This window comes from Amorphotheca resinae (assembly GCF_003019875.1).
Source record: "Amorphotheca resinae ATCC 22711 unplaced genomic scaffold M430scaffold_4, whole genome shotgun sequence".
Taxonomy (NCBI): Eukaryota; Fungi; Ascomycota; class Leotiomycetes; order Helotiales; family Amorphothecaceae; genus Amorphotheca; species Amorphotheca resinae.
Window position 1 is genome coordinate 1 of NW_020194474.1, and position 14513 is coordinate 14513.

The window sequence follows — 14513 nt, forward strand, 5'->3', positions numbered from 1 at the left end:
CCTAACCCTAACCCTAACCCTAACCCTAACCCTAACCCTAACCCTAACCCTAACCCTAACCCTAACCCTAACCCTAACCCTAACCCTAACCCTAACCCTAACCCTAACCCTAACCCTAACCCTAAATACTAATTAGATATAGATTTAAAAGCTTATAGTACTAGTTAACTTAAGTAAGTAAAGACAGGAATATTTTAAATAGATTTAAAATAAGCTAGCTTATAATAATCTAATACGTCTTCTTTAATTAATTATAGACGTAGCTACTTAATAAGACTTTACTATTTTAATGTTAATTTAGGTAATAAGACTTTAGAACACTATTAATAAATTTTATAAAGATTATATAGTAGTATACTTGTTTTAGATCTTAAGTATTAAGTAAGATTAAATTAGATATTTAATTAATCTTCTTTACTTATTTAATTTTTTTATAACTACTATTAGTAAGATAAAGAGTATTACCTTACTATATACTCTATAGATCTATAACAAGTTATTTAAACGCCTAACTAAATCTTACTATTAACTAAAGGTAAAAGTTAATTAAAAACTATAAGTTTATATTCTTATTTAAGGTATTAATACTACTAAGGCTAAACTTAACTAATACTATAATAAGATATATATAGATCTTAGTAGTATTTATATAATAAGTATAATCTTAAACCTAAGGTTAAAATTAGAGACTTTTAATTCTAACTATTATTAGCTTAATTTTAAAGTAAAGGATTAGTAATTAGAGTTTAAAGAGTAGTTTTATAAACTATACTAAAAGAACTATCGTAATTATATAAGAAATTCTAATTATCTTTAAATACTCTAAGAAGTAAACATAAATACTATAGTATTAGTATTAGATTAAGATTAATTATTAAGTATAGATATAGTAGATAATAAAGTAGATATATAGCTTAGGATAAGTAAGTTATTTTATACTAATCTTTATACTAATTGTTACACGGGATATTTGATCTATCGTTGTATTACAAGAACTAATGAATTAAATTAACTAAGTAAAGTAATCTTATAAAGTGCCTTTATAGCTATAGTAAACAACTAGGAATTTTGGCGGGTTACTAACCCTGATTAGGTTAGACTAGAGTCCTAGTCTTATAACTAATAACCTTACGTAGTAGGCTAGTAGTTTCTTATAACATACCCTTAAATCTACGCCTATAACGTCCTATCTATCTATCTAGCCTAAATTCTATACTACCTACTGTTCTACTAAATAAGATACTAAAAGAGGAAATAAAAACAGTAGACTAGTAAGATTCTGCTACTACTATTACTAAAAAGGGAAATAGAAATAGTAAACTAGTAAGTTTTCTACTATCTTATTACTATAAAGGAAAATAAAAATAGTAAACTAGTAGGTTTTTACTACTTTTAATACTAAAAAAGAAAATAAGAACAAGGAATCGTCTTAATTAGGTAATTAAGATAGCTATAGTGTATAGATTTAATAGCTTTAAGAACTTAGCGTGTTTAGGTCCTTTTAAAGCTTTAGTAAGCCTATCTACTACTATATCCTCTATATACTTAAACTAAACCTCTATTTTACCTAGCGCGACTTACTCTTAAATATAGTAGTACTATACGTTAATGTACTTAGTTCTCTAGTAGATAACTAGGTTATCTATTAGCGCTAAGGATCCTTAGTTGTTACTATATATTTAGATCGTTTTAGTATCTTTAGAGTTAATACCTAACTTATAGAATAGCTACCTTAGCTAGGCGGCTTTTCTTATAGTGTTAGAGAGCCTATAGTACTCTATTTCTATAGAAGAGAGTACTACTACTTATAGGCGCTTTAATCTAAAGGATATCGCGCTACTATAGTAGTTAAATAGATATCTAATAGTTAATCTTTATGTTTTTATATAACTAGTGTAGTCTAAATTACTATATCTATATAATCCCTTTAACGCTCTTTTACTAGCCTTATATATAATTCCTAAGTTAGGCGTACCTTATAAGTATTATAGCGCGTGTTTTATAGCGCTTATATAGTTAGTAAAAGGGTTTGTAAGATAGCGTAATAGTATAGATATTAAATAACACAGATCTAGGCGTGTTTAAGTCGATAAGTATATAAGTAAACTAACGATTTATTAATATAGTTTGATTTAATCTACTATAGCGTAATCTAGGTTTAAAACTATAAGCTTTACGTAAGCTAGGTCTAATAGTGTTTTAGAGGCTTTATAGTTACTTATCTTAAAACGTTTAAGTACCTTCTTAACGTAAGCGTCTTATATAAGAGATATAGTCCTATTACTTTTATTCCTAATAATCTTAACGCCTATAAAGTAGTAGTAGAGACCTAGATCCTTTATCTTAAACGTGTTCTATAAGGCTACTTTTAGATTAGCTAGCTCTTTTCTTTTTAGGCCGACTAATAAGAAGTTGTCTACGTAGGTTATAACAATTAATCTACTCTTAAGGTATTAATATATATAATTATTAGCTATTAAGGGCTTAAAACCTAGCTTAATAAGTACTTAGTATAGCTTTAGCTATTATAACTATAGAGCCTACTTTAAACTATACAAAGCCTTATTAAGCTTATAGACATAAGTGTTATCTTTACTAGAGCTAGTTAAAAGTTTAACGTATATATCCTTATTAGCTTTACTATTTAAGAACACTATAACGTAGTCTATTTGTTCTACTTTATAATCCTCTTTAGCTACTAAGGCTAGGATCACTTTTTATATTATACTCTTTACTATACTAGTGTAAGTTTAATTATAATCGCGCTTATAGCGCTATTTATATCCTTTAACTACTTAGCGGGCTTTATAGTGTACTACTAAACTATTAACGCTAGTCTTCTTCTTAAACACTTACTTACTCTTTAGAACCTTAGTTTCTTTTTAAAGGCTTAATCTCTTAACTAGAGTCTATATATCGTTCTTTATAAGTAAGTTAAGTTTACTCTAAATAGCCTCTTTCTACTCTTTAGACTTAGCGCTACTAACTGCCTTCTTATGTGTAATTAGAACTAGGCCTGTTAGATTATTAGGTAATTACATCCGACCCGGGTCGTCTCTAGAAGGTGGCCAGATAGCTAATAGGGCTAGGCATCCTAGGATAGTACTACCTTATAGTCTAGGCCTTAGCTAACTAATTAAATACAAGAAGGACATAAGGAATACCTAAGGCAACCTAGGGTTTAACTAACACTAACATTTATTAACTAGGATAGGACTTAAATAAAATAGCTATACTACTAGAATATACTCGGGCTATAACTGACACAAAAGAGCCGTATAACTCTAACTAGAATCTATAACGCTACCTACCTAAGTAAGTATACCCGGGCTATACCTAGGATTATACACGACTAGAAAAGGAAAAGAATAACAAAAGGAAAGAAGGAAACAAAGCGAGAAGACATTACTTTAAGACAAAACTAGAACTAGGAAAAAGAAAAACCCTCTCTAATTAAAGAAGGACTAGAGCTGATTATAGGCAGTAGTATTATTAATAAGTATACGATTCTATTACTTGTTAGCTATATTTACAAAAAGAATAAAGAGACCTTACAATAAAGTAGAGGGTCCGGATTATTACCGCTATACTAGCGTTAAGCTAGTCTAACCGACTAGTGATCTCGTAAGTAGTGTTATCTAAGAGGCGGCAGTAGGTTCGGCCTAGGCCTACTATCTTATAGATAAGGCACTAAGAACTCTTGTACAAATTCCGCTACTTATTAGAAGTAGTAAGAAGAAAAACAAAAGAGCTGTTTACTATATAAGGTAAAAGGTAAGTAAAAGTAATCTTCTAAGCTAAGGAGACAAAGAAGCTAGGGCGAGTAGTAATAATAGAGTAAGTATACTTTACTACCTCTCTTACCTAAGAGAGGTGTTTAAGAGGAATCTAGCTAAGGGGTTAGTAAGGGCTAAGAGAAAAGGGGCTAAGGAAATTATACTTTATTATAAGAAGAACGCTACTAGGTATAATAATTACAGACGTTATCTCTTAACGCCTTCTTATATTAGTACGCGAGGTTTAAAAACAGTATTTTAATATAGTAAAGACAGTAACCCTAAGAAGGTAACTACTCTATACTAACAGGCTCCTACCGCTATATATACAGTAGGCGTACTACTAACCCTAGGTAAAGGTTAGTAAGGGATAGTACTAACATAAGATAGTATACATACTACTCTATAATACAAGTCTACTCTAGTAACTAACTAATAAGGTAGCGACGCCCCTTATAGCGCTACCTTTTCCTTAGTTAGCTATAGTAGGCCCCTCTCTCTCTTTTTTCTTATCCCTACCCTTATTAGCCTTACTAACTCCCTCCTTTCTCTCTCCTTCCTTATCCTTCTTAGTATCCTTAGTATCCTCTCCCTTAAACTCCTTAGCGCCTCTTCCTTAGGCTTAGACTAGTACATCTCTTACTAACTTATTAAAATAGTCCGGGTTATTATTATTATTAATATTATCCTTGTCTTTATCTCTTTCTTTATCTTTATCTCTATCCTTACCCTTATCTTTCTCTTCTTTCTCTTCTTCTACCCTACGCGCTATAGCTACTACTTCTTGCTTAAAAAAGGTAGCGCGCTTTATATAGACAGACTAGATAAGGGAAATTAATAAAGAGGTATCTTAAGAAGGTAGTAGAGCCTTAGTTCTATAGGCATACATACCCTTAGTAAGGCCCTTCTTCTTCTTCTCTCTTTACTTTATCTCTGTCTCTATCCTAGTTATCGTTATTACTATTACTATTATCTACGCTACTGTCTTTGTTATCGTTATCGTCTTTAGCTTTAGCTTTAGCTTTAACTTTAGCTAGGCTACTACCTTCTCTAGTGCCGCTCTTAATCCCGGCTTAGCTAGTGTCCCCTTCTTTTCTTTTCCTTACTTAGTAAGGGTAGAGGGTAAAGAGGGACGCGGGTTAGCTACGGGCGTAGGCCGCTTAGCAGGCTTCGGCTATATAAGGTAAGAGCGTTAGTCTATAAGTAAGTAATAAGGGGTACTAATAATAGGGAATACACAAACCTTTAATAGAGTATCTAGACTAATCTAGGCAAAACCTTTCTCTAGCTCTCTAGAGGTAGATCTATAGGCACTAAACATTATAAGGGGGCCAGGCAAAAACACCCTAGACCCGCCCTAAAAAAGAGTAAAAAGGTTATTATTATTAATATTATTATTATTGTTAAATCTACCTAAGATATAAGCGTTAGATTATATAAGGATAGACCGATTATCGGCCGAATCGTTATATGTCTCTACTATAGAAGAACTAGCCTAGGGAGGCTTACTAGTATAGATACGCTTACTAGTAGACTAGTAAAGTAAAGGAGAGTAGTCGCGTCCTTACTTTTATAAGGTTATAGTAAGGGTAGCGTAAGGTATCTTAGAGAAAGGGACGATTAGGAGATGTTAAGGTTACTTTAAGAGTTTAGTTTTAGAAAGGAGAATTTAAGAATAGATAGAGAAGAAGAAAAGGTTATAAGTAAATTAGTAAAGAGAAAGGTAGAAAGGTAAGATGTTTATATAGAACATAATAAAGACCCCTTACTAGTAAGTAACTAAACAGGCGACAAGAACTAAACTAGATTTAGTATAGAACAATAATTAAGACAATAATTAGGACAGCCCTAGGCCTGTATTAAGACAAGCCTATATAGCGTCCTAGCTAGTAAACAAAGGCTACGCCTAACACAAGTACAAAACTAGTACTTAAAGTAGTTATAAAAGTAATTTATAATATAGAGAGAGAAAGAGGCTTATAAGATTAGAATTTTTTTATCTTAAGAGTTAAAAGAATAGTGTACAGACAAATAAAGGGTAACCCCTAGACAAGAACTAGAGTAACTATAGGTAGTTATTATTTTCTTATTTCTATTCTAAGAACAAAGTAGAGTACTAAGAGTAGTCTAGTGTACACAAGGCGTACTATATCTGTAGTAATATCTACAGGCTTATATAAAGGAGATAAGGACATAACAAAAGGACTAGCGATATAACGGCGCCTTAGTAAGAGGGTTTTATTTTCTTTTCTTCTTATAGAACTATATGTACACTAAAACTTAGATTAAACTCTTATAGTACCTAGTATAGGTATTTAATAAAGGAAGATGTTACTACTATATGTAATTAGAACGTTTTCTAGATCGTCTTTAACTATAGTCTAGTAAGTAGCGTAAAACACTATAGCTATAGCTAAATAAGCTAATTACTATACCTCTTATTTAGTATTATTTCTTATATCTTCCTTAGTTATATAACGTAATTAGGATTAAGTTATTTAGGTAGTTTTAAGGTTGATTAAACGTATAGAGTCTTAAGCTTAATCTAGAGCTAGAGCTAGAGCTACCTTTAGCTTATTCTTTAAACCCTTTAAGCGCCCCTAGCCGTACTTAATAGCTACTAAATCAGGTAAGGCAGTAGTCAACTAATCTTAGATCTGTTTAGTAGTAGAGTTAGTATTAGTTAATAGATTAATATTAGTAGTAGTAAGAGGCGGTCTCTTAGCTATTTTAGCTACTTTAGCTAGATCTTAATCTTTAACTAGCTTTTAATCTTTAGCTTTATCTATAGCTTTATCTGCCCTTATTAAATCTATAAGTAGATTAGTTAGTAGGTACAGCTTAGCTAGTAGTAAGCTATTATCTAACACTTTTAATATAAAGCCGCCTTTATTAAATCTTACGTTTAAGGATCTAACGATTTTATAAGCTCTTAAGAGTATATAATAGTAGTAGATTTAGTAGCCTTTAAATCTAAGAAGGATTTCTTTCTTAGTACGCTTATTAAACTTCCTTAACTTAACTTGTCTTTACTTTAGGATCTAAACATAGACCTTATAGCTAAGTACCTGTAAGTAGGCTACTAACGGTTTGTTGTCTTGATTTAGGTGTAACTAATCTATAAAGGCTTAATATAAGGTTTTGCCCTTAACAGCTAATGTAGCTGTCTTATTTATAATATAGATTGTCTCTTTAAGTAACTCTAGCTATAGCTCTTTAAGAACATCCTAATTAATTATAGTAGATTATAGCTGTCTAGCTATAATCTTGTTTATAATCTTAGATACGCCTAGTTACTTAGAGGTATATAGTATAGTCTCTTTAATATAAATCCCCTTTACTTTATAGACGTTAGTTAACGCGATACTACTATATTTGTTACTACTATTAACTATTAATACAAGGATCTTAAAGAGAGTAAACTAACGCTCTGTTATGTTAACAAAACTAAGGATCTTATTATAAGCCTTTTCTTTCTTCTTATAAGGATATCCTTATCTAGTACGCGTAGCTGTATCTATTATAATAGTAGTGTAGTACTTACTACAGAATCTAATTAAGGTAACCTCTACTATATCTATACTTACCTCTTAGAGTATAATAGTAGGCTAGTGTTTAATAGAGCGTCTAACTAAGTGTAGTAGCTTAGACAGCTTGTAGGGCTTATATAGAACTATAACGCTAAGATCTATATCTATAGGTTTGTCTATAATCTATATACTAGTAGTAATCTCTATAGTTTTTTAAACGTTATTAAAGCCTAAGTACCCTAATCTCTTGTACTATAGTTTAATACCTAGCTTACCCTATTAAAGAGTAGCTAGTAGCGCTATAATATAATAGCTAGGCACGTCTAACTATAGATATACCCTTATATTATTAACCTTATAGAGTATAAGCGTCTCTCTTTCTCTATCTAAAAGGGCTCTTTTAGTAATAGATCTACTATAGCGTAAGAGCTTAACTCTTAATAAGAGGTTAATAGAAAAGGTTAGAATAAATAGAACTCTCTTTAGCCGTAGTTTATAATACTAATCGCCTTTTACCTTAGCCTTTAGAACAATATTACTATAACCCTCTAGTTAGATTAACCTAGCGCCTGTTAGAACAGGCTATAACTACTTAGTTACCTTAAAACTATAGTAGATTAACTTATTGTTATATATATAGTAAGTTACTCTTATATTAAGGTACTAATTCCTTTTTTAAAACTCTTTTTAAGTAGCTAACCTAAGCGCTACCTTTAACGCCCTTAGGCCTAGCACGCTATTAATCTACGGCTACTAATCACTTACTATATAGAGTAATATAGCGCCTTATAAAGACTCTTTTTAGTTCTTTCTTTTTAGACGCTTTTCTAAGAACGTAGTCTAGTAATTGTCTTTATTCTTTATTATATAAAGTTTACTATAGTAGTAACATTACTTTCTCTTAAGCTTCTTCTTATCCTTATCCTTATCCTTACCTTTATTACTCTTGTTATCCGGCTTTCTACTATATAGCGATACTAATAATAGTACTAATCTATCCTTTATCTAAGCTTTGTCTCTAATCTTTATAATTAATGTATTAAGTAATAAGGTACTCTTTTTACCGCTCTTTTATAGGTTTTAAAGGGATTAGTGTCTTTTAGCCTATTAAGGAAAGGCTTTTATAAGTCGATTAATAAAGATAATAGCGTATAAGTAGTCGCTCTTAGGCGCTATATCTAGTTAAGTAGCTTACTCTAATCAAGTTATAAAAGTGTTAATAAACTTCTTTATATTATTATAATCCTTATACTTAAGTAGCCAGAACTTATCTACTGCTTAGTACTATTAAGTAAACTCTTTACCCTTATAGTAATTAGCTAGCTTAGTCTATATAGCCTCTACTAAGTCTACTTTTACTATAAGATTAAGTATAAGAACTAATAAGATGTTCTCTTTAATAACCCGGCACGTTACTACGTTACTAGCTCTTTATTTGTTATATTAGTCCTACTCTTTCTTTATAGCCTTAGTATTACTATATTTAACAGCCTTTAGTATAGAGTAGTTCTTAGATATATATTTGTTAAGTCTATTAGCTTTTAATATATTAGATACATCTAACTTCTAAGTATAGTAGTTACTCTTACCTTATAGCCTCTTACTACTCGTAAGTATAGTTAATAAGTTAGACATCGTGATTAGTCTAAGGGTTCTATAGATATAGCTGTTATCTCCTTCTCTTAACTCTATAATCTAGTCTAGAGCTCTAGTTTAATCTTTAACTAGCGCACTATAATTAAAAACAGGCCTTACTATAATAAATCTTACGATTAATAGATAGATCAAATCCGAATTTAGTAATAGAGGAGATCGAATAGTATTACTACTATGTTATACAGGATATTTAATCTATTGTTATATTATAGGAACTAATGAATTAAATTAACTAAGTAAAGTAATCTTATAAAGTACTTTTATAGCTATAGTAAATAACTAGGAATTTTAGCGGGTTACTAACCCTGATTAGGTTAGACTAGAGTCCTAGTCCCGTGACTAATAACCTTATGTAGTAGGCTAGTGGTTTCTTATAACACTAATTACTAACTTAAAACTAGAACCTAATAACTATATACTCTTCTTAGTTTAGTAGTAGCTTAAGACTTGTCTCTCTAGCCTTATAGTAATAGCTAGAGACTTACTCTATATTCCTCTTATAAGTATTAGTATTAAGTACCTCTTTAATTTTTTACGTAATATATATAGCTATTATTATAGCTAACTTAAACCTTTAGCTATCTATACTCTTATATTAGTTTTTTTCTCTTAACTTTAAGAAGAGTAAAGTAATAAGCTTAGAAGAATACTTTTTAATACTATTAATATTAATAGTATAACTAAAGAAGAGATAAAAGCTAAGCTAAAAGAGTAAGAAATATCTATTAACTTACGTCTAAAGAAAGTTAATATATAAGTAGTAGATTACTATATTAGTAATAAAGAAAGAGAACTAAACTAGCTAGGCTATTAAGCGTAAATACTATAGACATAAAGACGCCTTAATACTATTATATATAAGAGGCTCTTATAGGCTTGTTTTATAGCTTAAGATAATACTTAAGTACTCTTTATGTCTATATATAAAATATATAGTATATAAATAGTAGAGTATAAAAAGAGGAATACTATATAAGATCTATTAATCTATAATCTACTAGAAGACCTTAAGGATAAGGACATTCTTAAGCTAGTAGTTAATAAAGATCGTAATAGTATAGAGTTAGTTTTACTAACTCTACTTCTAAGATCTAAGCTAGAGACTCTTAAAGGTATTAATATACTAAGAAAATAAGTATAAGAATTATAAGATAAAAGATCTATTTTAGATTACGTAATAAAGTAGGTAAAGACTTAAGGATAGTAGAGCCTAAGTACTAAAATAAATATATATAAAACTATTTTAATTTATTTATTTTATAATCGTTTAAACTTAGGATAACTATACTAATCTTTATACTAATCTTTATACTAATCTAAGTAATCTTTATACTAATCTTTATACTAATCTTTATACTAATCTTTATACTAATCTTTATACTAATTAATAATTATAACCTTAGGTATTACGTAAGTATAAAGGTACCTTAGTACCTTAAGATATACTATACCTATAGGTTAGGTCTACCTTATAGGTTAGGTCGTAGATTTATTTAGGGACCTATAGGTTAGGTCTTATTTACTATAACCTACCTTATAGGGTAGGTACCTAACCTATTTAGTAGGGACCCATAGGTTTCTGCGCAGCCTAGCGACAATACAACAGGCCATCCTTTGATGATCCAAGTATCGTGAATAAATGTTGTTCTAAGGCACAGCGGAGCGCGAATGATAGTGTAGCCCAGTGATCTTGTGGGTGGTGGTTGCGACTGTATCTGCTGAGTACTACTCTGGGCAAATAAGGGTGGCTAGGCATATGGAGATAGTATTCTGAATTTCTGATTTACTTGTCAGCCATATAGAGCTGGTGGTTGGTGGTAGTCCGGCCTTGCGATCTTCATGCCAAGCATCATACTTTTCTGACAAGACTAACTTCCCCGTTATAACCCAAAATCAGCATTTTCTGACACTACAGACCAACGCATTCCAACTGTGGAGTAAATCTCCTGCAGCACAGCCTAATTACTGTATGACCCGATCATCTATCTGTGACAGTATGTATCCGACAAGTTAGTAATGCTGCAGAGATCAGCCAACGATATTCCAAAAGCCGAGGCATCAACATAAGCCATCTAGAATATATATAACACATCTAGCCGTGGGCCTCTTGAGAACCTGCAAAAGATTATTAGCCTACTACAGCAGCCATGTCAACGACGTATGTATCTAGCCTCTTCATCACAACGTAACTCCTCGACCGTCAACCTCGGTTGAATGCTAGATCGCTGACTTAATATCGCCCTGCACAGACCAGAGCAGAAACTTGTCGAGCTGACCAAAAGAACCGGCCATATCGACGAGGCCAAAATTACAGCCGTATATGATCAGCTGAAGCCAGTGACGAGAGAGTTCCTCCTCGGGGAGTGGAAGGGTGGCAGTTTCGACACAGGTCACTCAACACACAAACTGCTGGAAACCAATAACTGGGCCGGCAAGAACTTTCGTTCTGTGGATGATGTAGATCCAATTGTGCTCTACGAGGAGGAAGGAAAACGGGTTTGGTGCGAACAGTATGGGCATGCGCAAGTATGTAAGGCCCGATAAACCATGTTTTGTTCAAGCCTCAATCTAACATATGCATTGGTGCTACAGTTGCGGGAAGTTAAGTACCGTGGAATCGTTTCGGCTGCTATGATCTACGATAATTTCCCTATTATTGATACTTTTCGATATGTCTCGCACGATGTTGTGGTCGGAGCCATGGATAACAAGTTGACGCCTGATGAGGGAACATATTTCTTTTACCTTACAAAGATCAAATGAACCACCTAGTCATAATTATAACGTAGTTCGTTCAATCTGAAAAGGAATAGTGTTCAACGAATCAAACAATTAATCTATTTGTCGTTTAGAATGTGCTCTTACTTTGGAAATTCACTATAGCTATTAGATATTATAGTATAGATGCTGCTAGTATTAAGGTAAATAAGGAACCAGGTAAGTCAGGTAGGGAGCGGGGGGGGGACGTATAAAAAAGGTTGGGGCGACGTATCGCTTGCTAATAGTGCCTTACTACTTAAAATCGATAGTACCGTCTAAAAGTACCAAGGAATGTACTACCGACCCCTGCCAGAACCCTAAGAAAACAAGGTCTGAATAAGGGGTAGGCTACGGACCCCTACCCCTTGTTCAGACCCTTGTTAGTGGCTCGCAGGGGTCGATAGTCTAAGACAACAAGGCCTGAATAAGGGGTAGGGCATTCATCCAGCTGATTCTGAAAGTCGAAGACAGTATCGGCGCCTCTCTCTACACCGCGACCTTAATATTTACAGCCCGACATAAGAGATAGCTTAACGTAAAAATATACCCTGGACATTAAACTATGCGACTAGTACCACTAGTAAAACTGTACTGTATGGCATTCCTGCTGCTATCTGTGGATGTCTGTTCCGCATATCAGTACGCAACGCAGAAGAACACGTACATGCTTAAAGTTTAGGGGTTATTGTGCTGTCATGTAGGTCATCGACACTGGCATTGAGCCATTCGGTAATTCCACTGTCCAGACCTTGAATAGCCGATGGATTATGCGCTTTGAAACATGGCCCTTGTTCATCATCCACTTCAAATGTATCCTTCGTCAGAGAATTACATTATATTCTATTAATGCTCTTATCTATCCGTAAAACCAACAACCAGCAAATGGAATATGCAGAAGTCTATTATACTCCTCGTGCCTTTTCCCTATACAGTTTCTGCTGACGATCCATCTCTACCTTTACCCAATAGAACGAAACTGCAGACCAAATAATAATGTAAGTAAAAAGAATGCCGAGCGTTAATCCAAACGCGTAGTGGAACTCCAGAGTCCAAATCACTGCCGAAACACACCCAATGTAGACAGAAACGCCGAAAATCCACCAAATTGTAAGATATACAAACATCCTTCTAAAGGCCTTCGACGCATTGTATCGCGCATTGTATCGTACCCGAAACCCCCGATCTTGTAGGCCGTCTACAGCAATGAAGTCTTCAGCTGCGTAGTATATGAAAGGTCGTAGAGGGGTTCCTCTTGCGTGTGAGTTGATACCAATTGGGGTTTTGATTGGTATTAAGGTGGCAACCATCAAGACGCCAAGGAACGCCATAAGAAAGCTTGGGGAGTAGAGATAGAGTTCGGGGATTGCCATAGTACTACCAACGACAAACGGGATCAAGGCGCATATCATGGCTACCGCGTAGACCCAAGATGTGGCGTCGAGCTCCCATCGTGACCGTGATAGAAGCGGAGCGCAATCTTCCGGGTGATAGAGAAGTCGACAGATACGGGCAATCAGTATATAGAGCTCGCCCAAACCGAAGGAAATAATAGCATAACCAAGAATGTCCTTGTTGAATTGGGATAGTGGGACCGGACATCTCTCGCCCCGGCTGGTATACGGTCTGCAGGTATTCTCCCATCGAGATCGATGAACGTTGAACCATGCGTAATAGATTATACATGGAACCACGAGGTCGAAGAATAGTATGATGGGTGGTCCGATGGTTATGGAGAGGTGGTCTGTCGGTTTGGGATTCTTCTGCGCAAGCTTTTCGTATTCTGGGGGTAACGATGATGACGGCCTCGGCGGCGGCGGTGCTGTCTCTTTGTCTTCGCTCAGTACCACTAAGGCATTGTCGTTTCCTCCATGACTACGATCGCTGTCTACTACGGTCTCGTCTCCGCTTCTTTCAGCTTCAGTGGTGGAGTGATTATCATGGTCGTCCCCTTCCGCATCGCCCTTATCGACCGTGTTGAAGGATGTCATAGAGACTTATGAGTGAATCTGTCTGATTGTAAGGTTTTAGCCATGGTACATGTCTGAATGAAGGTGTCATGCTAGGGTATGACTTCATCTCAACTACCTTTGGGGGGGAAATGAGAGCATAATCCTTACTGGTACTGCAGTATAGAAACGCATGGCATGAGCAGCGTTTCTCAACAGAAGAGATGTCCATGATGCCAGGAATGTTTTGGAAGGGATCAGGCGAAAACAGTAGTGTCATCAAAAAAAGTCGCTCTGGTCGACCCAACTACCGGCCCTTGTAAAAAGTGCCGAATTTCCCGAACACCGAACACCGACCTGTCACTCATCGCGATCAATTGGTTAATTAGGAAATTATTGTCAGCTGATCAAACAGGGCAAACCAATAGTGAGACTACGCTATTCTCACATGGCCAGTTCTGTTCAGCGTCTGGTCGTCTGTGTTGATACCCTTGATCACATTATTCATGAGTCGCGAGAGCGGGCCATACCGCCTCAGGGTCCAGACCAGTCGTGATACGCGAGCGCCCCCAAAATTGTTATTCGAGCCCCCCCCCTTTTTGCCTCCGGCTGAAACTACGTCATTTGCTCTTCTTATATAGTATCCAGGTATCATTCCTCTCTCTAGACCTTCGGCATTTGATTATTAATCTCTGCAAGCTACGTATTGTCCAGACCATCTCTGTGTTGGTCAATTGCCACTTCGTGAGCCGCCACAGCGAGGCTAGACTTCCTCCCTCTCAAGCGATTCCGGGCCAGGCATTCTCCAGCTCTTCACTCTTCCCGTCCATTCGTCGGGTAACAAT

At 34.5% G+C, this 14513-nt stretch overlaps 2 protein-coding genes across 2 annotated transcripts; one reads left to right on the forward strand and one right to left on the reverse strand.

Moving 5' to 3' along the window:
- Window positions 1-11109: 11109 nt before the first annotated feature.
- Window positions 11110-11725, forward strand: M430DRAFT_40654 (hypothetical protein; the record flags this gene model as incomplete). Its single annotated transcript, XM_024867417.1, has 3 exons — window positions 11110-11120; window positions 11212-11488; window positions 11555-11725. 3 exons carry the CDS (start codon window positions 11110-11112, stop codon window positions 11723-11725), a joined length of 459 nt encoding a protein of 152 aa, XP_024721995.1.
- Window positions 11726-12534: 809 nt separating this feature from the next.
- Window positions 12535-13906, reverse strand: M430DRAFT_57254 (hypothetical protein). The gene is made up of 2 exons (XM_024868660.1): window positions 13840-13906; window positions 12535-13732 (listed from the first exon to the last, which is right to left on the reverse strand). Exon 2 carries the CDS (start codon window positions 13708-13710, stop codon window positions 12625-12627), a length of 1086 nt encoding a protein of 361 aa, XP_024721996.1. The 5' UTR covers window positions 13711-13732; window positions 13840-13906; the 3' UTR covers window positions 12535-12624.
- Window positions 13907-14513: the final 607 nt, after the last annotated feature.

Bases quoted from the DNA above. Each gene is read 5' to 3' on its own strand.
- M430DRAFT_57254 (XM_024868660.1), bottom strand. From the start codon at position 13,710: ATGACATCCTTCAACACGGTCGATAAGGGCGATGCGGAAGGGGACGAC.